Source organism: Saccostrea cucullata, unplaced genomic scaffold (assembly GCF_032062105.1).
Source record: "Saccostrea cucullata isolate Sc308-1 unplaced genomic scaffold, CSIRO_AGI_Scuc_v1 ctg7465, whole genome shotgun sequence".
NCBI lineage: Eukaryota > Metazoa > Mollusca > Bivalvia > Ostreida > Ostreidae > Saccostrea > Saccostrea cuccullata.
Window position 1 is genome coordinate 7,280 of NW_026927941.1, and position 24,071 is coordinate 31,350.

General features: G+C 34.8%; 1 protein-coding gene across 5 annotated transcripts; it reads right to left on the reverse strand.

The window, feature by feature from the left end:
* Positions 1 to 1,906: 1,906 nt before the first annotated feature.
* Positions 1,907 to 22,280, reverse strand: LOC134275943 (monocarboxylate transporter 12-like). 5 transcript variants are annotated; one of them, XM_062758222.1, is made up of 3 exons: positions 22,155 to 22,280; positions 2,155 to 3,588; positions 1,907 to 2,076 (listed from the first exon to the last, which is right to left on the reverse strand). In XM_062758222.1, exons 2-3 carry the CDS (start codon positions 3,575 to 3,577, stop codon positions 1,940 to 1,942), a joined length of 1,560 nt encoding a protein of 519 aa, XP_062614206.1. In that variant the 5' UTR covers positions 3,578 to 3,588; positions 22,155 to 22,280; the 3' UTR covers positions 1,907 to 1,939. The 5 variants fall into 5 exon arrangements, with proteins under 5 accessions (XP_062614206.1, XP_062614210.1, XP_062614207.1 ...); XM_062758226.1 differs by lacking the exon at positions 22,155 to 22,280 and adding an exon at positions 9,158 to 9,250; XM_062758223.1 differs by lacking the exon at positions 22,155 to 22,280 and adding an exon at positions 9,150 to 9,250.
* Positions 22,281 to 24,071: the final 1,791 nt, after the last annotated feature.

The window sequence follows — 24,071 nt, forward strand, 5'->3', positions numbered from 1 at the left end:
TCGTTTGTCATAAATTATCAAAGACGGAGTAGAGAATTTACCCCTGGGAGCAGAGCTTTTATAATCTGTTTATTAGACAGAGAAGAAAAGAGAAGAAAACAAACGTTTCATTGTGGAGGTAATCCTATTGTTTCCATAAAAACGTTACAAAAAGTGTAAAACGTACAGATGTATTCGGTGTTTTTATAAAAGCGTTTTTCAGGTATTACTTAACAGGTGTTTCTTAATACTTTGGCACGGAAAATCAAACTCGATCGAGAGATTTGCTGATGTTTTTGCAGTCTGTAATAACCTTCAACCTGCTGTATAATTAACCGCATCGTTCAACTTTCAAAAATAAACTAACAGTTGCTATAAATCGCGATCGCACGATGTACATGTAATAAGGACCAAATTCTCAGTTCTTTGAAGTTAGTATTCTAAGTATTGTCAATGCTTTGGTAAATACTAATAAGAATTCGATATAATCGTTATATACACAGCTTATTGTCAATCTCTCACCAGGGGGCGTATTACGCCAACAGTATACAAATCATAGGAAGCGCTTTGCTGAAGTTACCGTTGTCGATAGGTAGCGCCTTGTGGAAGTTTCCGGTTAAGGTTGCAGAAGGATAAGGTTACGTGCCATAAAGCGATGTGGATAGGTAGCGCCTTATGGAAGTTTCCGGTTTTTGGAGGCCCATGCCATAAAGCGGTTAGCTAGCTAACCGCTTAAAAATTGTGAGATTTGCCTTCGTCGAGGTGAGCTTCGTAATCTTTGATTACCTGTGTTTTTTAATTTATGGAAAGCTACAGGCAAATAAGTTGATGTTAAAGAGAGTCCAATAGTGGCATTTAAAGTCGGCATTTTTATAAAATTATATTGAAGCTAATATAGAATTTGTAAGCATTCATTCATTCCATCTGTTCGTATTTTGACTGACATATCCCATACCGATTAATAAGCCTATGTTTTAAAACTAAAGTTGACTAAGAATTCCGGATTTGTGTAAATGAGAGAACTGGCTCTCTTGGTTTGTACGATGTCGTTTTTCAATGTCTCTTTTTTCATTTGCCTCAGGCATGCTTTACTGTAAATATTTCATGCTTGTTACATCCTCTCTATACTGTTGTTACAGTTTAAGAGGATAAACTATTGTCTACTTGATGAAAAATGCATAGGGCTTACGAGTGTGACCGTTCGAAAGAGGACGTTTATTCCTCCTGAGTACCTGATTCTGCTTATGGAATATACAGGGGGTCTGCTGTTCTCAGATTCTTTTTTGGGGGGGGGGTTGAGATCAATCAATGTTACCTCCACATTTCTTAATATAATGTACATGTATGTTTGATGTGATTTTTCCCTATATGCCTGTGAATGAATTCGCCATCTTTTTGCATAGCACACTATCACACGTTTACATGTATTATACTTAGCAGTAAGGATGACGACTTACAGAGCTGCCTACTAGTACCGTGGCAGATTGGTGTAGCTATCTTCAAATTGCCAATCAGACACCGCCTTTACAAAATAAGTTTCAATTTAGTACTAAAACAAGCAAATTACTGATTAAAGATCAAGATTAGAAAGCTTAATTATACAATACCATTGACTGAAAAACAAAATGTACTAGTATACCCAGATATGTTATGCAAGTTATGTGGGGCATCATATATAGTCAATTGTCGCTATAACAGAGCTTTGTTCTTTTTCATTTAATTTTACAAGTTTTTTTATTTCGTTTGTTACGTAGATATGTTATTCAAGATACATATGAAACATAGTAGAAAAAACAGCAGTATTTGCACTTCCAATGGAAAACATGCATATATACTAATACTCATTGCTTACGTCCATGTATGTTCATTGAATTGCTTATAACGTAACTTATCATTCACCTTGTACTAAATTATGAAAATCAAGTAATAAGATTTTTCTTCTTTATTTCACTTTGGCACATTATTTTGCATTAAGCAGATTGTTCCTTATTTTTGCATAGACTGGCACTGTGGCATACAACATTCCTAGAAAAATTATGGATCCGCCAGCTGCGAGGAATGTGTTGTCGTAAGAACCTGAGCTGTCATATAACCAACCTACAAGGAAAAAAGTATATATATTATCTTTTAGTTACACTGTTAGAGAGAGAGAGAGAGAGAGAGTATTTATTGTACCTGCAAATGGTGGTCCGACTAAATTAGCTATTCCCTGAAGAAACATCAATATACCATAGCCATCCGATAATTTTGAAATGCCTAATATATCTGCTACCAAGACACAGGATAAGGCTTCAGAAGCTGCAACAAAGAATCCGTAAATCCCGTCAAATGCTATGAAAGATAAATAATCCTGGGATAACGGCACCAATGCTAGGCCAAGGCCAGTCATCCACATTGACACGCAATAAAGAATGGAACGATTGACTTTCTTCAAGTCACCTAGAAAGCCAAACACTATATTTCCAACTGTATGAATGATACCAGTGCTAGATACTATCAAAGCACCTCGAGATTCTGATTCACCTATTTCCAAGGCGCGATCGACTGTGAAAACATAAGGCACGTCATACCATAAATAAAGAATAAAATTAGAAATGAGAAAAATCACGAAACGCCATTCACGCAAGACGGTAACATCAACAATTCTGCATATTCTTTGTTTACATTTACTTTCACTTTGTTCATGAAACGTTTGTTTAGAGTCTGAAAAATCTCCATCAATCCTTGCTATTTTTGACAACGAAGATATGCTACCACCCAGAAATGAATTACTCTCAGTTGTTATATGTCGCTTTCCTATATTCAAATTTTCAGTTGACTGACTTTCAAGTCTGAGGTGATTTTTCTCTACAAAACTTTCAAAGAGGATTTCATTTTCAGTATTATGCTGAATTGCTGGTAATGTTTCTGAAATTGAGTTTCCCTTGTTATGCTGACTATATACCGATATACTTTGTTCTCTTTTACTGCAGATTGGAATTGGTCTGAACAAAGCACCACAGAGCACAACATGGGAAACAATAGCACTCATAACCAACAATGCTCCTCGCCAACCATATTCGGATATTAGAAACTGTAAGAGAGGCGCAAATATCAGAGTGCCAACTCCTGCACCACACTCGGCCAAGCCTGTTGCCAAAGAGCGTCTCTTTTTAAAATACATCATCACAACAACGGACGAAGCCAGGTACGGAAGAGAAATTCCAAATCCTGCAACACAACCATAGGTTAATCCCAAAGCACCCAAAGAATTCACAAATACACTCATTATCATTCCTGATGCGGCTATTAATGCACCTGCTATGGTGGCTTTCCTGAATCCAAAACGCTTGGCGATAATGCTGGCAACAGGACCAAAAAGAAGTGGTGCTGCATTAAACACAGAGCCGACCCATGCAGTCGAGCTGCGATCTGCGTGGAAATATTCCAACAGATGTGTGAATAAAACTCCGAATGAGTAAGAACACCCGTCCGTAATGACGTTGATCATGAAGGCGCCAAATACCACCATCCAACCCCAACCGCCATCTAGAGCTGTGTCGTCTGCTTTCTCTGATTCTGAAGAATTACAATCAGTAGCATCATCTCCACCCTCCATTTCAGTCTCAACTGTAAAAAACCAACAGTGTGTTACAAACTCTTATTGCCAAAATACTGTAACCGTTTGTTTTTCACGGTGTCAAAATACCGCGAATAGGCAATTTCTATTTAATCTGCGGGTTTAAAATAACGCTGATTTCTCGGATTGCTTTTTTTTTGTGTCATTAAAGCAAAGTAACTAGTACGCTGTGACAATTGTACGCGTACATATTGTAAATTACTTTTTAGCGGAAAGTATTGAAAATTAAAACTGGATGTTGCTCATTTGTAACGCGACATCGCCCCTTCTCCTCTCCACATCACTCTATGGTATAATCAACAGGGCTAATATGGTGTTGTATTGATAAAATTTCATTTTTAAAGAAATTAGAAATGAAACACCCTACCCAACACGCCCCCTAACATTTTTGAATTGAGATATATTCTTTCTTTTTCTTTCTCTCATTTTTTTTTTTTTTTTTTTGGTTTAAGTTTTTACAATTTTTTTGGCTGTCCCCCTCCTTCTCCCCCAACTTCCAATAGCGAGACTTTAGCTTAAACTTTATTCATCATATATACACAGTACATATTACAAACAGGATTCGGAAACAAGTTGTAACAACTTATATTAATCCGTTTCCTTAAATTAACTTTCAACTATAAATAATTATTTGCCCTTGTTGAGTGACAGGTATAATAGGAAAAATAACAGATGAAAAATAAAAATGAAACAAAATGAGAAGAAAAAATAAACTGTAGAGAGAATATCATAACATGAATTAACATTGATAGTAAGTGAGGAATAAACTCAGTCATACAATACAGTACAAAATCAAACATAATAGCAATACGGCCACACGTAATATTCAAGTTACAAATCTTTTAGAGGCAGAAATAAATTGATGCACATGTTTAAAAATGTTGGTATTGAAGGAATAATTCTTAGTAGAATCTCCAAATAAGAGAATGTGTAAAGTGACTGGTCCTAATGGGTCAATGAATTTTTTCCTTGAGTCAGTGTATAGAGGACATTCTAATAAAAAGTGTGTTGTTGTTTCAATTTTTCCACAAGCACAATTAGGATTATCTATTATATGTTTTGCAAATAAATGGGAATTAAGTGTACTACAATTAAGTCTAAGTCGTGTATGTAAAATTTTTTCTGTGCGCTTACCAAATAAGCGAGACTTTGGGCCATAAATCAGTACGCACAGGCAGACAATCATTAAGCTTTCATAAAAAAGTTTTCTTAAGCCTCTGGTTCAGGTGAGATTGAAGAATTTACTATAGAAATGACATGACTACCCTTGCCTAAAACTGAACTCAAACATCACCATCTGCAACAGATCAATTAGCTATCCATGCACACGTATGGTACTTTTTCAGATTTGTGTTTTGTTTTGTTTTGTTTTTTCTTTTAAAACACTGCATGTGTGATAGAGCTATTATAGTGAACATTCATAACGACAAATTCAATGTTCGAACGAGTCGTGTAACTTAAAAAGCAGATTTATAAGCCATAGATTTTTTAATCCTCAAAAATAATATTTACACGCATCGCTAATTTTCCAACTTAGTGTGTTTTATACCCTCGCCACACACAATACGTTGGATAAAAATCGCATCCAACTACAAATCATGGGAGATCCTATATACCAACGCTTTAAACTATACAGTTCAAGTTGAACTAGAGGAAATATTCAGGGTTTTAACCTACCTTAAATCTGTTTCACAACAGTCAATGGTAACAAATGTCACTGTTTTTCCTCGTTAACGTTTTTCAAGGATGCTAATAAAAGCATAAATTATAAAGAGGCCTCAAATGGGGGTTCAAAAATCCATGCAGTGATACATTGTAACTAGCAGCAGTTTGCCAGGGGCGGATACAGGATTTGTGGTTAGGGGGGGCGTGGATAACTTTGTTGAGGCAAGAGGTCTGGGGGCCGCCTTAAGGCCCCCAGTGGGTCCAGGGCGAAGCCCTGGTGGGGGCCCAGGGGGCCAAGCCCCCGGAAGCTCCTGGGTTTTCGTGTATTTTAGAGTAAAATCAGGCACAATAATAGTGCATATTTTTCAATTATTTTTGTTAAAAGTATATAGCATATAGGTGGTGGCCCAGGGGGCGAAGCTCCCGGAAGCTTCTGGGTTTTCGTGTATTTTAGAGTAAAACCAGGCACATATTTACCAGTGCATGTTTTTCAATTTATTTTTGTTAAAAGTATATAGCATATAGGTGGGGGCCCAGGGGGCGAAGCCCCCGGCTCCTGGGTTTCGTGTATTTTAGAGTAAAACCAGGCACAATAATAGTGCATATTTTTCAATTACTTTTGGTAAAAGTAAATAGCATATAGGTCCGGATGTTTAAATAATAAATGTATTGAATGTTTCTCAATTCTCATGGTATTGTAACACATGTCACTATATAATAAACGATTTACTTACTTATTACTTACTAATAGTGGTATTGGTTAGTGATGTACCAAAGTACGACGTGTTTAATACTAGTCATGTCATACTTTGAATGGTGGGGGCCCAGGGGGCGCAGCCCCCGGAAGCTCCTGGATTTTTGTGTATTTTAAGAATAAAACCAGGCAGAATAACACTTATTTGGTTAGTTTTGTACCAAAATGTGGCTTTATAAATATTTGTCACATCATACTTTGAAAATTTTAGGGGGGGGGTGCGCCCCCCACGCCCCCCCTTAAATCCGCCAGTGTTTGCGATACTTAGTATGTGCCAATTTTGTTAAAACAGTCTTTTTTTGATTTTTTTAAGTTAAAAAGTTATAATTCGTGTAGTTATGGAATATTAAAGAGTTAAGTGAACCGTACGTTTCACATTTATTCAATGTGTATACTACAGTAGTATTTATATTGCTTGAATGAATGCAGAGTATAATTCTTGTAGGTGGTTTTGTGTGATTTAAGTTTGTAGGACCTGAACAAGGCTCCATGGCGTTTAAATTTATCACAGGCACTTGTTAAATAAAACTAATTATATATCCAATAAAAATACATTATACAGTGTATAAAGTACTCTTTAATGCATGTTTTCATTAGATAGCTATGGTTAGACCATTGAAAAATTCAAGTGCACGCGGATCCAGGATCCTTTAAGGGGGAGACCAGGGCCTAGGACTACTTAATAATCAAGACCCCTTTTGTGTGAATACCAAAAAATGGCTTAACACATGTATTTATCTTAATTCTACTTTGGGTTTTAAAAGAGAGACACTATCCCCTACCCTCCTCTAAATCCACCAGTTAATTTTACAGTCAATATTATAATTATTTTAAATGGTTAATTCATGTAAGGATCAGAATGATTATTTGAGAGAGAGAGAGAGAGAGAGAGAGAGAGAGAGAGAGAGGAAATAACTTGTAAAGGGAAAATATATACTTTTAGATATTTCGTAGGTGTTTACTTTATAGGCCTAATGCTTTTATGCAGAATTTATTGCCACAACCAGGATTTCAAACTTGTCTTACGTTTTCGCAGTGCATCACGCAAAATTGAAAAATTGTCAAGTATTTTGACATTAGGTTCCTCCATGCAACTTTTGAAAAGGATAGTGCATAAAAGATAAAAGGAAAAAGCAGTCTGGGCCTCCCCAAAGAAGAGCTCTAAAGAGTAAAACAAACAGATAACATTTATACTACGTAGAGACTGTAAAACTATTGTGGATTTGATATCACATGCACGTAGTTCGTTATGAGCAAAAACATTTATACGTCAGATAACATCCCTGGAATGTGGAAATAAAACTGTTAATTTAAATTTTTGCATAGTTTTAGAAAGAACCCCGACAAAAAGAATATTGTCCTCTACAGAATCCAGAAGTTTTAAAAATGAAAATATGTACTAGTATTTAAACTTAAAGAAATCTAAAGTTGTAGAGGCAAATATATTTGGTGCCACAAAAATCGATTTTTGAACAATGTTTATGATCCACGCGTACGGATTGGTTTTGAGGTCTGAAAAAAAAACACCTCACGGATCACAAATTTGTTACGGCTGTGTCGGCAGGGCATAGGGTTGGATGGGATGGAGACGAATTAAGTGGAATTCAAATTAGAATTGTGGTCCTCCGCTTTCGGTGTCATAGTGCCGGGTGATATTCCATTTATTTATGGCACATTATGTCAAATATGAACACCCTATCATTTTTCATTTAAAAGTAATCACCAAGTTAATGTTTTGAAAATTAGGTCAAACTTGGAGGTCAAAGTCAAGGGGTCAAATACTATAGCATGCTTGCATTGAAACATCTTATCACAAGTAATGCAAACGTCAAGTATAAAGGCCTTATCTCTTCTCAATCAAAAGTTGTTAGAAAAAAATCCTTTTTGAAATACAGGTCAAATTATCTTCATTATGTGAAAAATAGGTCAAAATTCCGGGTAATTTAAAGGTCACAGGGTAATTATTTGGGGGGGGGGTGGGTTAATTGGAAAGATCACATGTAAATATACATATGAAATATTAGTATGAAAGCCCAATCTCTTTTCATTCAAAAGTTATGACCAAGGTTTAAGTTTTTGTGACAGAATTACAGACGGACAGACGAATGAGATTTAAAAAAATGTCCCCTTGCTTTCGCGAAGGGGGGGGGGGGAGCAAAGAGTGAAACCAGTGAAAAAGAACGAACTTGTAAAAGAGATAGGGATAAGGTCAAGAATCCTCTCAACAGCGAGCTTGAAAATCAATGATATTTAAGGAAAAAATTTCTTTTATTGAATTTTGATCTGCTATTTTCTCACGCTATAATTAGGAGACTGTCGGAGTGAGATTTGTATAGCTGCAGAAATGTAGCTCTCCGAAAAAATATATATTGACAGACGGGAGAGCTACAGTGCCACCCATAGAAAAAAACTGTATATTTATTGCGCACAAAAAAGTGCGCTGTTTCTCGATTTATTTCTCAGTGTTTTTAAAACTGTCATCTCAAAATATCACTAGAAGTGTGTTTCTAACATATTCTTTTACTGTTTCCACAATAAAACATTCCTTATAATTGTTTTTTAATAGCCCTCCTGGCCCTGAAATTGAAATCATTGAAAATTTTGCCTATTTATATTGCTATTTTGGTCTTCACGATAATTCGGTCCAACGCACTTAGTACAAATGTAAAGTACGAAAGTAATAGAGGAGTAAGGACTTTTTTGAAATATAGCTTTTTTTTGCAATTGGGGTAAGAATTTCGAAGAATTAATTCAGAACCGAGCACACTTTTTTTGTGCGCAATAACTATACAGTTTTTTCAATGAGTGGCACTGTAGCTCTCCGGTCTGTCAACATATATTTTTTCGGAGAGCTACAGTTCTGCAGCTATCCGTTCACAAAACGAGACGTACCGATCGTACCGTTCACAAATATTAAACGAATCGTATATTAGTTCAGGTAAGAGTTTGTTTGTATCAAAGCAAGCAGAATCTTTAGAAACTGAAATGAAGATAATTAAAGGTAGTCTGTACATCCTTGTAGATTATACCTGTTCAATTCTCTTAGAATTAACCACCCCGTTTTGAGAAGCTGGCAGAATACTATACAGAGAATTCCAATAAACCAAAACGTGAAAGAGATGCATGTCTTACCTCAATACCTGCACAACGTAGCAGCAGCTATCACCTTCCCATTAGACATGCAGGGTCGATACTGAACTCGCACTGAGGGCATTGACACCGTGCAGCATATCTAGAACACGTGTATTCTTGAAACTGGGATATTCGTACAATGCAATGTTTATTTATAGACTACAGTTAGGAGAAATATGTCACAATGGGCGTTTGTTGAGAAATCCTAAGATTCGAGGATAATGGTAACAAGCTAATTCAGAGAATCTGTGTTCCCCGCTGAAAGAAAAAAGAAGAGAATGTGCTAACCCATGGCCAGAAGGGGGTGGGCCACTTTAGGAAGGGCGGGAGGGGCAATAGGGAGTTATGGTATAAAATTTAATTGAAAAATCTCAAAAGCTTCTTGAGATATCGCCCCGGAAATGAAAGTTTTACACACATATGCACAGAACATGTGAATTTACGACCTTGACCTTTTGACCCCAAAATCAATATAAATCTTCCTTCGGCCTTAGGGGGTTGTTGAATAAAATGTCATTGCAAAATCCGAAACGCTTCTCGAGATACTAGTATGGCGTGCAAACGAAATTGTTAAAATAGACAGATTTTTGAATTTATGACCTTGACATGTTGACCTCAAAATCTATAGGGTTCTTTCTAAGGTCATAGAGAATTGTTTTATAAAATGTCATTGCAAAAGCTCAGACGCTTCTCGAGACATCACGCGGAAACGAAAGTATAAAGACAGAATTTTTGAATTTATGACTTTGACCTTTTGCTCTCAAAATCAAAAGAGGTTTTTTTAGGCCATGGTAAGTTATTGTGTAAAATTTCATATGCTCAAACACTTCTCGAGATATCGCGTGGAAATGAAAGCATTACAGATAGATAGAACCACAGACAGACAGCTAGACAGGCAGACCGAAACTAATATCTTCCACTTTCAATTAACAACATATACACATTTAAAGAATGAACGGTCAAATCTTTATATGCATATTGGAATTTTTTATTTGCTTCAGCACATAATTTAATAATTCTGCAAATCCAGGGAAGGGGGGGGGGGGTGTCGACCCCCCTAATCTGAGCATCCTCCTTTTTTTTCCTTCAGCGGGGGACACAAAATCTCTGAATTAGCTTGCTCATAGAGTATCATGCCGACCAGGGTACATTACCTTGGTATTGAGAGAATTGGTATTGATATCTTCGATATCTCTCAACAAATTCCAATATCGTTCTTTTAATAACCATCGAAGAACAATTAGATGTGTTTGTGAAAAACTGATGCCCCCGTATGGCAACATAGCGAAGGTTAAATTTTCTCAAAAGCAAAACAAACATGTTGATACCCAAAGTAAGGCCTACTAACAAAAATTCAATTGTGAAATATAAAACCCAACACCACCTTTTCAAAAGTAATGGCCAAGGTTATCGTTTTTAAAGGTAGGTCAAACTCCGAGGTCAAGGTCAAAGGGTCAAGGTTGTTGGTTTCTAAACAGGACCTTGTCACAAAGATTACATATGGGAAGTGTGAAAGTCCTAGCCCTAACCAGTCAAAAGTTATTGTCAAGGTTATTTTTTTAAGTAGGTCAAAATCTAAGGTCAAGGTCAAAGGGTCAAAGTTGATGATATCCAATGAAAGGTCTTGACACAGATTACATATGTGAAGTATGAAAGCCCTAGCCATTACAATCAAAAGTTTTGGCCAAGAATAAAGTTTTTTAAAAGTAGGTCAGTCTCCAAGATCAAAAGGTCAAAGTTGATGGTATCGATGAAAGGTCTTGTCACAAAGAATATATATGCGAAGTATGAAGGTCCTAGCACCACGTGTTCAAAAGTTATTGCCAAGGTTACAGTTTTTTTAAAAGGAGGTAAACTCCAAGGTCAAGGTTAAAGGGTCTTGTCACAAGAATTACATATGTGAAGTATGAAAATCCCAGCCCTTAACATTTAAAAGTTATGGCAAAGGTTAAAGTACTTTAAAAGTAGGTCAATTTCCAAGGACAAGAGGTAAAAGTTGTTGGTACCCAAATGGAAGGTCTTGTCATAAAGAATACAAATGTGAAGTATTAAAGTCCTAGCACCAACCATTCAAAAGTTATGGCCAAAGAAAAAGTTTGGAATTTTGGAGTAAAAGTGTGTCAAACTCCATGGTCAAGGTCAAGAGGTAAATTTTGGTGGTACCCAAAAAAGGTCTTGTCACAAGGAATACACCTGTGAAATATGAAAGCCATAGTCCCACCAAGTCAAAAGTTATGGGCAAGGTTAAAAGTTTTTTGGACAAACAGAGACAGGCCTTAAACTTGGAGTTTACTAGTAACTTGCATTAGAGAAATGTCAACTCTCGCCATGAGCTGCCATCAGGGGGCATCAGTGTTTTACAACCACATTTTTTATTTGATAAAAATTATATTTTTAGAAAAATATGCATTGTCATCTGTCAAGTGCCTGTGACCTAGAATACAAATGCGTTGAATGTTCAAAGATAATCAAGGAGGACACTTCAGATTGTAGATCTGTGGCTGAAAGCTTTATTCATCAGTAAGCCGCTTCTCCTCGAACTTTGAGCTTTCGTTTAGTTCCTTTTTATAAATATACAATGTTCATCTTTATGAAAAAAAGTCTTTTTGTGCCGTTTCATAATTATCAATAGAACTTATTGATATACCAATTTGTTATTTATTCTTAGCTTTGAAAACTCCAATGTACTTAGATGGCGTAACAGATTTACATAGCTTAATACATGCGTTTTTTTTGGGGGGGGGGGGGTATGGACAACTTTGATCGTCCACTTCGCCCCATCGTCGCAAAACACGGCCAAAATGTACGATCCTCTAGATCTCGAGAGGGCTTATTCTCTATAAATCAGAAGTTGATGGCTCGTAAGGAAAAGAGAGAGCTGTCATGTTGTAAATTTTGAATTTACTGGGTGGCAGTAAATACAAAATTTACATGACAACTTTGTAAATTTTACTGCCACCCGGTAAATTCAAAATTTACAACATGACAGAGCTACTAGTACAGTGTATATGCGGCTTTAGAAAATGACCACCACGGGGGCATGCATACAGGACCCACTCTCTACCATCGGCTCATACATTCACCTCTGTATATCACAGTGATAAACACGAGAAATATTGCGTTTGTTTTGATTCATGATAATTCAGTTTCTATGCTTATGTCTGAGTTTTGAGATAGATATTTACTAAATGAATCTAGCTGCAGATCTGTAGCGTTATGGTTTTATATATTTGTCTTTGACCATAACGCTACAGATCCCGTAATGCAAAAAAGGTGCAAATTTACGGCGCAATATTTTTTGCGCACTTTTGGGGAGAATTTCTTCATTTTGAAGTTTCTGGCATTGGTCAATCAACTAACTTTCACTCCCTAATTCTAGGCATATTCTGTAGCCAATATGTATATTTTATCCACCTCCCAACCATTTATAGTTGTCTCTTCAGGCAATAAACTCGCTTGAAGTGAATTTTCAGCAATCTAACAAATAATTTTAATCAAGCGAGTTTATCACTTGTAGAGACGCCTATAAAGGGTTGGGAGATAGATAAAATATACAGATTAGTTAAATAATGTGCCTAGTTTTAGAGACTGAAAGGTAGTTGATTGACCAATGCCAGAAAGTGGAGAAATTCTCCCCAAAAGTGCGCAAAAAATATTGCGCCGTAAATTGCACCTTTTTTGCATTACGGGACCTGTAGCGTTATGGTCAAAGACAAATATATAAAACCATAAAGCTACAGATCTGCAGCTATAAATCAACCAGAACTATTAATTTAATTTGAAACAATCCTGCAAATATCACGTTTTATACGTTTATATGTCAAAAATCTTGACGTGAGCCCATTGCAGAGGTGTCTGGGAGAGGAACGAACGACAACTCTACATTGGAGATTGTACAGGACCATGTATAACTAGTGCTAATTGTAACGGGGACCGTTACAGATGTTCCCCAAACGCTCCCCAACTCCCTTTTATAGTCATATTCCCTGTAAGCGTAATTAAATAAGACAAACTTTATGCATTTGAGACTTTAACAACGTTTACCCAAAAGTTCATTCAAATTTTATCATTGCACACTTGCGCATGTTAATGCATGTGCGTAATGACCATATCATATTCTCTACACAATCTATATATTTTAATACGCTAAATATTAAAGTACTAAATCCAAAAGTATAAAGAAAAAAAACCGCTCATTCAAGTGTATTTTTGATTTTACCCTTTTCACGTGCACGCACGTGCATACATGAGCATGGTGACCATACCTTCTTGTAGAAGTACATTTCATCTATCTATGTTCTAAATCCCACCCTGTTTGGTTGAAAACCAAGGGAGTTATAGCTGTTTAAAGTTTCAGCCAATCAGATTGCAGCGCACCTACACGCACGTGTATGTATGTGCATGGTGACCATACCTTCTTATAGAAGTCCATTATATATATGTATATATATATATATATATATATATATATATATATATATATATATATATATATATATATATATATATATATATATATATATATATATATATATATATATTATTCAAATCACAACCTGTTTAGTTGAAAACCAAGGGAGTTATAGCTGTTTAAAGTTTCAGCCAGTCATATTGCAGCGTTTGTACACGCACGTGTTTGCATGTGCATGGTGACCATATCTTCTTGTAGAAGTCCATTATATATATCTATGTTCCAAATCCCATCCTGTTTGGTTGAAAACCAAGGGAGTTATAGCTATTTAAAATTTCAGCGAATCAGATTGCAGCGTTTGTACACGCATGTGTATGCATGTGCATGGTGACCATATCTTCTTGTAAAAGTCCATTATATATATCTATGTTCCAAAGCCCATCCTGTTTGGTTGAAAACAAAGGGAGTTATAGCTATTTAAAATTTCAGCCAATCAGATTGCAGCGCACGTGCATGCACGTGATTTCATGATAATTCCTATATATCATTTTGTAGGATATCCTAATGCATGGCTATGTTTAAAATTTCAAAGGATTTCGTCAAAAAACAAGAAAGATATTGAGACTTAAGTTTCAGCCAATCAGAGCGTAGCGCACGTGCATGCGCGTGAGATCTTCCCATATTGACCACGTCATCTTGTTTATACTACTAATACTTCCTTACATTATGAATTTCAAAACATTTCATCAAAAAATAGAAAAGTTACGGCACTATACATTATATTGGTTATTCACGTGTTGCACGTGCGCGCTCTTGCAAGCACGTGCGCGCAAAATGACCTTCGTTCCGCAAATCTACATAACATGTCTACTGACCCTAAAAACATTTCACCTTAGTTGGATGTGTAGTTTACGAGATCATTCGCGGACAAAAAAGTGCCCAGGAAGAAGAAAAATAATAATAACTAGAATCTTGTTGCCATGGCAACAAATAAGTCTTCCGTTCTTCTAAATCTGTAAGAATTTGCTTTTTTCTCTGCAAAAAACATAGATATCATATGTACTCTGAAAGAAAAAAAACTGCAAAAAGGTCTTTCAGTACTTAAGGTACTTTGATTTTCATTACCAATCTTGTTCTTGTGCATTTTGGCACTCATAAGAGCTACACGTGTATCATAGACAAACCAACGGACGAACGAACACCGTACTCTCATAAACTTCACTGTGTTTATGTTCTGGCACAAATGTGATGGTGTTATAAAAATGTCATGAACTAAGTTAGTACCACATTAAACGTAAAGTCGTTGATTTTTACAGTAATACTATCGAGATTTGTCAGCAGAAAGATTATTCAACTACAGGAATTATTCAGCAATCGATTTATTAATTATATGTTGTTTAATGTCCCTCTCGAGAATTTTCCACATGGAGAAGCCTTCACTCGCCGGTGGGGACTGCAAAATGTTGTCCTATAATTTGGCTCTAATCTCCATTGAGCAGTGAGGAATCTTTTTGAGTCAGTACCATCTGACACACGGGACCTCGATTTAAACGATTTCATCTGACGGACCGGTCTCCACGTCCCACAACTGAAGTCCATAATACAGATATATGATGCTCTAGTCATGTTTTTATTTTATTTTTCATTTCTCAAATTTGTTGCATCAGATTTTCTTAAAGATCATACTTTTAAATAAAAATCATTTCGAACAACTTTTTTGCAGAACTGATTTTTTGTCTATGAAAATGGATAATCAGGATTAAAAGGGAATCTCTCTCTCTCTCTCTCTCAGACGTAAATTTCAGTATCTTGCGTAATGGAAATCTACTATTATAGAATATGAATTCTGTATACATGTTAATGGTAATTATAACCAAATGTTCCAGATTTAATTGTATAACGAATTTATAATTCAAAGGCCTATAGTTGCAATAATGTCTCCGAATAAAATCAAGAGGGGGGGGGGGGTCAAAAGAATTACATACTCGGTAATTTTATGTTTTATGAATTAAAAGGAAAATACTTAAGGCTGCATGTACATACATATAATTATATAGCATTGCATAAAATTGTGTTCATTCGTATACTTTATCTAACAATTTAACAGACCTTTGCAGATGTTTTTGTATCATGTTTTAGCGTAGCATTATTTCACACAGAAACGCGTAACTTTCATATAATGTTAACCCTTTAAGTACTAGTACTAATATTTCACAAAAATCCTAGAATCGCTTTTTCTAATCTTTAATAACTTCTCGGGTATATAAAAGTATAGATCATGTTTAATAAATAAACCTATAAGACTTTTAATCAATGAAATATACGTGTTAAAACCAAATCCAATCTATAGATTGATTTTCTTTCTTTTAAGTTGCAGATATCAATTTATTTCTAAAGGCTTTACACCTACTCTTCTATCTCTCAGTTCCCTTCTGAGTACATATAATATTTTAGAATTGAAAATAAAACTCGGATTCCGGGATAATTTCGCATTCAAATTAGAGAATGAATTAAGAATATTTCTTTTTTAATATAATCATAACAGACATTACAGATTTACACTACGCTGACAACTTTAAACTATGCATATACTGAAAGCAGTAACCAACGTAATCTTTCATACAACCAAGCTATATGATAAACGTGATGACTTTAACTTTTCTATCGTCAACTTCCCGTACTTATGCAGCAATATACCTTCATCACCTGCATACGGAGTATTTATATCTCAGTTGATTCGATACGCTAGAGCATGCTCTACGTATGAACAATTTCTTAAACGAGGTAAATTATTGACAAGCAAGTTGATGAAACAAGAATATCAACAGTCTCGTTTAAAGTCATCATTTCGTAAATTCTATGGTCGATACAATGACCTTGTCAGCAAATACAACTGACGTTTTTCATACCAATTGTTAGTCCATTATTTATACACTGAATTGACCACGGATTTTTTCCGTTATTTCCTGATTATGACAACGAGCACACGGCGGGTGTGACCGGTCGGCAGGGGATGCTCACTCCTCCATGGCACCTGATCCCACCTCTGATGTTTCGGAGGTCCGTGTTTGCTCTGCTCTTATTTTGTATATTTGTTTAATGGATGTTGAGATTGAATACTGTTCGTTATTTCCATATCCTTCCATGCAGAAGTGGATATGGAAACTCAAAGTCTAATTATTTTTTTAAGTGAAAAGTGTGGATATAGACGTCTGCGTCGTCATGGATACTACCTCCGCCTTTTTCTCGAAAGTTCTTTTCCCACTTACATGTCAGAGTTATCTATCTTTGCTCATTGTCACTACGTAAATAGAGAAAATGAATTTATTGACGGAACCTTAAATCTCCAAAATGCAGAATCCGATTGAATAAATAATATGTCTAGTATTTTTGTAGAATAATTTGTATATACATCGCTGTAATTTATACTGCGTACAATATTATTTTCTTCAAAGTGCTTAGCTGACACAGAACGGATATTTTTTTTTAGATATAAATTTGTAAATCAAAAACTTTCAATATACAGACTAACACTACACAGCCAATAAACTAATATGCATAAAGTGAATTAAGTAACATGCAAAAGAGAGAATATTGAATGTGTAAATATGTTGATCTGGAGAGCGTGTATATGTCTCTAACGTCATCTAAACTATTTCCGCCTTTATCTCGAAAGTTCTATTCTCATTCACAGGTCAGAGTTATCTTCCTTTGCCCACCTTATATATACTACGTAAATAGAGAAAATTTCGGTACCGAAAATATACAAAATGCGGAATCTGATTTAAAAACAAATTATATATTTAGTATTTGTAGAAAAATGTCTGTTTTGCATAAGAATATCTTGAAAAAATATCTAAAAACAAAAAAATCAAATATTGACCAAAAACAAAGTCACTTCCGGTTCGGACTGGAAGTACTGGAAACACACGAAAACAACTTCACATCAAATAGAATATCATGATCTAGTACTCCTGTAAATTTCATATCTTTACCTCAAACCGTTTTCGAGAAAAATGCCGGACAAAACTCCATTTTAAAATTCGAAAATCGGCCATAACTTCGGACCGGAAGTGAATTTTTCAAAAAACGGAATTTTATACTTCATATATCAACCTACTTACGTGAGAAAAATTGTGAAAATCTATCCAGTCATCTCTGAGTAATCGCGCTCACAAAATTTGGGAGGAATAACAATAATAATAATAACTAGAATATTGTTGCCATGGCAACAAATAAGTCTTCCGTTCTTCTAAATCTGTTAGAATTTGCTTTTTTTTCTCTGCAAAAAACATAGAAATCATATCTAATCTAAAAGAAAAAAATGCAAAAAGGTCTTTCAGTACTTAAGGTACTTTGATTTTCATGATCAATCATTTTGGCACTCATTAGAGCTACATATGTATCATAGACAAACCAACAGACGAACGAACACCGTACTCTTATAAACTTCACTGTGTTTATGTTTTGGCACAATTGTGATGGTGTTATAAAAATGTCATGAACTAAAAGTTAGTACCACATAAAACGTAAAGTCGTTGATTTTTAAAGTAATACTATCGAGATTTACCAGCAGAAAGATTAATTTATTCAATTACAGGAATTATTCAGCAATCGATTAACTGATTATATATTGTTTAACGTCCCTCTCGAGAATTTTTCACTCCACTCGCCGATGGAGACTGCAAAATGTCCTCCTATATTTTTTTATTTGGCGCTTATCGCCACTGAGCAATGGGGAATCTTTTTGAGCTAGTACCATCAGACATACGGGACCTCGATTTAAACGATCTCATCTGAAGGACCGGTCTCCATCTCCCACAACTGAAGTCAATAACATAGGCGCTTGGTTTCAGGATTGTGTATTATGTGTTTTTCTATGTGTGTCTGAATACCATCATCAAAATAAAAACAAAAATTCGCTGAAATTAGCACGTTTTAAAAATGACATATTTACTGTGTATAAAAAGAGTAAAGGAGCGTCACTCTCCATCATTTATATCAGGGGGTACCTCGGTTCACACTTAATTTTCATCTATCTCTACATTTTTCCTACTAGTGTCGGGTGAGATCTAGCTTCAAAAATGATTGATTAACGCCTTTCAAACGTCTGCCTATTTGAACTTCCCGTATAAAACATGCAGTAAACCCAAAACGTCTTCGATTCTTGACCTGTTTATTCGAAAGCAACGGAAGTGCCGATTTTTAAGGGAACAGAAACTGTTTTTTGGACTCTGAGAAAAATATATCATATAAAGATATGCATTTTGAGACTTTTTCATTTATTTAGAATATAGGATGCGTGCCTTATTTGCGCAAGAAAAATATTCAAAGACAATGGACTATTTGTGAGCAGAAATCACTATTGTTTACTTATATTGGGAAATCAATGAAAATAATTAATCAAATTTCTTACTGTTGGTCTACTTTATTGCTAAAAATATTTTAATCTATTTTAAATTATGTAATTAACAATATCTTTAATCTTACATCTAAGGGCAGTTCACTCTAACTGCATAAAACTACCCAATAAAAAGAGCTCTTTCGTGTGCAGTGTTTAGAGCGTCCTTAACGATGAAAAATGTAGAGGCGTCCCGGAATTACATAGAAAATCTAGAGGTCAGAAACCGCGCCAAACTTGTTCTCTCTAGATTTTCCGTGTAATTCCGGGACGCCTCTTCATTTTTCATCGATAAAAGTCGGCGATGAAAAATTCAATCCTGAAACCAAACGCCTTTGATATATGATGCTCTAGCCATGTTTTTATTTTATTTTTCATTTCACAAATTTGTTGCATCAGATTTTCTGAAAGATCATACTTAATAAAGATCATTTCGAACAACTTTTTTGCAATGCATACATTGTCCGGTGATTTTGATTGACAGTTCACTTCGCGTGATAGATTGACTATGACGGACAATGAAATCAGAAAAGATTTAATAAAGAATGGGTACAACTGATATAGAACTGATATTTTGTCTATGTAAATGGATAGGATAATCGGGATTAAAAGGGAATCTCTCCCTCTCTCTCTCTCTCAGACATGCGAATATCAGTATCTTGCACAAAGAAAAATCTACTATTATAGAATATGAAATTCTGTATACATGTTTATGGTAATTATAACCAAATGTTTAGTCAGATTAAATTGTATATAATGATTCAAAAGCCAATACTTGCAAGAATGTCTCCGAATATAAATCCAGAGGGGGTGGGGGCTTCAAAAGAATTACATACTCAGTAATTTTTTGTTTTATGAATTGTAAGGAAAATACGTCAGGTTGCATGTACATACATATAATCATGTAACATTGCATAAAATTCATTCGTATACTTTATCCAACATACAAACAGACCTTTGCAGATGTTTTTGTATCATGTTTTAGCGTAGCATTATTTCACACAGAAACGCGCAACTTTTACATAATGTCAACCCTTTGAGTACTAGTATTTCACAAAAATCAAAAAATCGCTTTTTCTCATCTTGAATAACTTCTCGGGTATATAAAAGTATAGATCATGTAAAATAAATAACAACGACTTTTTATCAATGAACTATACATGTTAAAACCAAATTTAATCTATAGATTGATTTTCTTTCTTTTAATTATAAGTGGCAGATATCAATTTATTTCTAAAAGCTTTACACTTACTCTTCTTTCGCTCAGTTCCCTTTTGAGTACATGTACTATTTTAGAATCGAAAATTAAACTCGGATTCCGGGATAATTTCGCATTCAAATCAGAGAATGAATTAAGAATACTTTTTATATTATATTCATGTGTAAAATCATAACTGCCATTAGCCTACTGCCTTACACTACGCTGGCAACTTTAAACTATACATATACTGAATGCGGTAACTAACGTAATCTTACATGTAATTTGAACAGATTTTATTGTAATATAATTACAATGGGATTGAGCACAAGTTCTGAAAACTTATAACGCCCTCTCCCTATACATGTAAATTACACATCTCATTCTTTGCAGAATTCAGTGAGTCAACCCCCCACAATATGACATGTGTATCAAGTATGTGGATTTTGTCAAATTGTAAATATTTATGTAAAAATTCATTTCTGGCGTTCGCATACTTGGGACGTACGAAAAAAATAATGATATGTGTCCTAAACTTTGCACGTGCACAAGGGACTGTTGCCGTAATTAAAGTAAGAAGGTGGATCAGATCTTGATTTTTTAATCTTACATGTAGAAGTGGATATGGAAACTCAAAGTCTAATACAATTTTATGTGGAATGTGTCGGTCTAGACGTCTGCAACGTCATGAATACTACCTCCGCCTTTTTCTCGAAAGTTCTTTTCCCACTAACATGTCAGAGTTATCTATCTTTACTTATTGTCACCACGTAAATAGAGAAAATCAATTTATTGACGGTACCTTAAATCTCCAAAATGAAGAATCCGATTGAATGAATAATATATTTAGTATTTTTGAAGAATAATTTGTATATACATCGCTGTATTGTATACTGCGTACAATATTATTTTCTTCAAAGTGCTTAGTTGACACAAAAGGGATATTTTTTTTTACATATAAATTTGTAAATATAAATAACTTTCAAAATACAGACAACACTACACAGTCAAATTTAAACTTTACATATACTGAATTAAGTAGCAAGCAAAAGATGAAATATTGAATGTGTAAATATGTTGATCTGGAAGAGTGTATATGTCTCTGAAGTCATCAATTATATTTCCGCCTTTATCTCGAAAGTTCTATTCTCATTCACAAGTCAGAGTTATCTTTCTTTTCCCACCTCATACAGACTTCGTAAATAGAGAAAATTACTGTACCGAAAATATACAAAATGCGGAATCTGATTTAAAAACAAATTATATATTTAGTATTTGTAGAATAATCTCTGTTTTACGTAAGAATATCTTTTAAAAATATCAAAAAACAAAAAATTAAAAAATTGACCAAAAACAAATTCACTTCCGGTTCGGACAGGAAGTACTGAAAACACACGAAAACAACTTCAAAACAAATAGAATATCATGATCTAATATTCCTGTAAATTTCATATCTTTACCTCAAACCGTTTCTGAGAAAAATGCCGGACAAAAGTCCATTTTAAAATTCAAAAATCGGCCATAACTTCGGACCGGAAGTGAATTTTACAAAAAACGGAATTTTATATAAACTTCATATATCAACCTCCTCACATGAGAAAAATTGTGAAAATCTATCCAGCCATCTCTGAGTAATCGCGCTCACAAAATTTGGGAGGAATAATAATAATAATAATAATAATAAAAAGAAACAATACAATCACTATAAGTCTTCCGTTGTGAACGGAAGACTTAATAATAAAAAGAAACAATACAAACACTATAAGTCTTCCGTTGTGAACGGAAGACTTAATAAGAAACAGAGTAAAAACAATATGTTCCCCAACTTCGTTTGGGGAACATAATAAACAGGATGTAAAAAAAAAAGTAATATTAATTCGTATATATTCCACTGATACATGGACTGTTCATAGAACTCAGTTGCTAGTTTTGGAACATATCTTTCAATCTGTAGTACAAGATTTCCCGACATTGCAAGATAAAATATAAACTTACTTGAGAATTAGCTCAGGGAAATTTTTCTGCTAGTCATGTGTCGTAAGAAAAGTAGATATCTACTTAATAACACTAGATGATCCCCCAGTGTTTATGCACGACAAAAGCGGGAAGTTAAAAAAAATAAACAATTTTACTAAATTGCACGAATATGTGTCTTTAAGAGGGAAGGGGGGCTCCTAATTTTGCCAATATACACCTGGCTTTATAACAAAATAAAGCAAAGTTTCAATTGTGCAAATGTCTGATGACCTTTTGCTTTTGTTTTGTTTTTTACCTTATCAAATTTCCTGTGTCAGTATTTCTCGACTGTATAAAAATCATAAAAATTTCAAAATTGTCACAGAAATATAGAAATAAATGGCAATTTTAGACGTGCATTTGCATGGTCATCTGAAGCTTTCTTTGATTTTTTTACATATATCAAATAAACGCATAACTTTCAAAGTATAAATATTGAATTTCGTTTTACTTTTTCGTAAACCAGTAATATAGTGGGTGTCTTTTGCCTTATGTTTTTGAATCTAAAAAAAATCTTATAAGGACAGATAATGCAAACAACCCTTTCTTCAAAATCCATAATAAATCTGTGTTTATGTAATTTACCTGTGTAAAGTTACTCTTACGTCTCATAAAGTGGAGGAAGATGCATGGATTTAGAAAGAAAATGCCCCCCCCCCAAAAAAAAAATTGAACATTGTAGAAAAATCTACAATTTTTTGATACCACGTATTTTGAACCGAAACAGGTAAACAAAAAAATACATACGAATTTATGGATCCAATTTTTGTTTTTAATAACTGCCTTTAATCACCATATACAAGTACTCTTTGCCCTGTACTGACAGACTAATGTATCATAAACTGGTTATTGTGACACATTCCAATTTAGAGTACTCCCACATGCATGTTGAAAAACCTGTCACATTAAATATTAAAAACCGTAATAAACAAGAGATGTTTGTAAAACACCAATATGCTCCCATTACACAAATAATTGGGAAGTCGAGGGGCATAACTCTGTCAAAAATGGCTTGATCGTACCCAAAACAAAACTTGCCTATATATTTTTATGATGAATAGGTATACCAAATATCATTTCAATATGTGAGACCTCTGCGAAACTAAAATGGACAGAAACTGCAAATTTGTGGCATGTTTCTAAGCCCAAGGTGCATAACTCTGTCCAGAATGGTCCGATTGTACCCAAAATATAACTTGACCAAGATATTTTTATGATGAATCTGTATACCAAATTTCATTTCAATGCGTGCAACCTATGCAAAGAATATAAAGTGAAACTGCAAATAATTGGAAGTCCAAGGGGCATAACTCTGTCCAAAATGGCCTGATGTAACCAACACAGAACTTGACCTAGATATTCTTATGACAAATCTGAAAATCAAATTTCATTTCAATATGTGCAACCCCTGGGAAGAAAATGGACAGAAACTGCAAATTATTGGAATTTTTCTAAGTCCAAGGTGCATAACTGTTCAAAATGGCCTGATCGTACCCAAGACAGAACTTGACCTAGATATTCTTATGATAAATCTGTACATAAAAATTTCATTCTAATATGTGAAACCTCTGTGAAGAAAATGTACAGAAACTGATGGTGGACCCAAAGACAGACTGACCAACAGCAGTAAAGCAATAAGCCCTCCCTTCTTACCTGGAGGTTACCTGAACTAAAGGTCATTGGTCCTTGTTTTCCCTTTATCAGTTGATGGTTAAAACACAGGTAATCAAAGATTACAAAGCTCAACACAATAAAAGCTGTCTGTAAGTAAGGCACATCTCGCATCATATTTTTCTCTAGTTAATGTACATCACAAGATCAATATTCATGCCGGTTTGGTAATCAGGAAATTGTCTGTCAGATCCAGCATCCAAAGCAAGAGAGGTAATGGCAATT